At 56.7% G+C, this 1,426-nt stretch overlaps 1 protein-coding gene across 1 annotated transcript in view; it reads right to left on the reverse strand.

Annotated features, from left to right (window-relative positions):
* DLL1 (delta like canonical Notch ligand 1) overlaps positions 1 to 154 on the reverse strand; it is a 7,617-nt gene extending 7,463 nt beyond the window's left edge. The window contains exon 1 of the mRNA XM_009281807.1: positions 80 to 154. Coding sequence (XP_009280082.1) covers positions 80 to 154 — 75 coding nt within the window. The remainder of the gene's footprint in view (positions 1 to 79) is intronic.
* Between the last annotated feature and the right edge of the window lie 1,272 nt (positions 155 to 1,426).

Below are 1,426 nucleotides of genomic sequence, written 5' to 3' on the forward strand. Positions count from 1 at the left end.
GCAACAGGCAGCAACAGCCCTCGGCACCCCCGCGGGACCCCCCGGTGCAGGGACCGCCGCAGGTATTTCTGCCCCCCACCCCGCGGGCACTTACCTGGCAGCGGCTCAGCAGCACCGAGAGGAGGGCGAGCGGCAGCAGGAACCCACCTCCCATTTTGGAGGGGCAGCTCTGGTGCCCTCGCTTTCCTCCCCCTTGTCTTCTCGTCAGAGGGGAAAGGGGAAAGTGTCTCTCGGGGGAAGGGAAAAACACAGCGGCCAAAGCCGCTCGCCCCAGCAGAGCTGGAAGAGTTAGTGTCACGGTCTCCTTCTTTCAGGAGTGTCTCTGACTTTTTTTCCCCCTCTGTCGACACCTCTAGGTGTAGCCTGTCGGCGACTGACAGCTCTTTCGGATGGCAAAGGAAAAGGAAAGGAAAAAAAAGGAGGAAAAAAAAAAGGTTAAGATTAATCTGCTAAACTCTCTTTCTTTCCCAATCCACGGTGCTCCTCCTTTTCTCCAGGAAGAAAAAATGGAAATAAAAATAAGAAAAATAAAAGCAACTTAATTCCCAACAGAGGCAGAGAAAAGGCTTCCCAAGGAAGATTAAAAATCGGCGATCTGGAAATCCCTGCAGAGGCAGCGGCGGAGGAGGAGGCAGCGGGGACGCGGCGATAATTCCCGGTGCGGTGAGATGCGGGAGCGGCTCTGCGCCTCTGCGCGGCTGCGCTCGCCCTGCGCACGGCGGGGCTGGTGGGTGTCAAAAGGCAGCGGCGGCGGGCAGGTCACGTCGGAGCCTTGATCCCCTTCTTTCCTTTTCCTTTTTTTTTTTTTTTTTTTTTTTTTTGCAAAAGAAGCGAAGCTCTCTTTCCTTGTTGTGGGCTTACTTTTGTTTTCAGAGGAATCCCAGCCAACAAAAATAAGCTCGTGTCTCAATAGCGGCGCACTGAGCGTGTCCGGGTGTGCTCCTACGGGGGAGGGGGGTGCCTGCTCTGCGCCGCGGCTCGGCTCGGCTCGGCTCGGCGGGGCTCTCCGAGGGTGAAGCGCTAAGGATCTGCCTCTCCTTGGGCGCCTGCCTCCCTTATATCCCGCCGGTCGCCTGCATGCCTAATGAGATGCAAATGAGCAGCCCCCCAATCTGGCTAGAGCTGTCACAAAGGAGCCACTTTTCCAAACCCTCCTCTCAATGGATCGCCAAATGGTCAGTGAGCTGTAAAATGTGCAACCCTCCTCCCCCTCCCCTCCGCGCTCACAAAACGTGCTCATTTACATTCCTGCAAATTTGGTAACCGCAAGAATCCCCCTTCTGCTCCGGGGAGAGGGTAACACCCCCTCTGCACCGGAGAGAGGCAGCGCAACACGCTCCGGCGAGAAAACAACCCCGGGGACGGCGGGCTGTAATTACCTCTTGAAACGTGCAAAGCAACCGCCGTGCCCCCAAAAAGAAACTCG

Source organism: Aptenodytes forsteri, unplaced genomic scaffold, assembly GCF_000699145.1.
Source record: "Aptenodytes forsteri isolate BGI_AS27 unplaced genomic scaffold, ASM69914v1 Scaffold132, whole genome shotgun sequence".
In the NCBI taxonomy this organism is placed as follows: Eukaryota; Metazoa; Chordata; class Aves; order Sphenisciformes; family Spheniscidae; genus Aptenodytes; species Aptenodytes forsteri.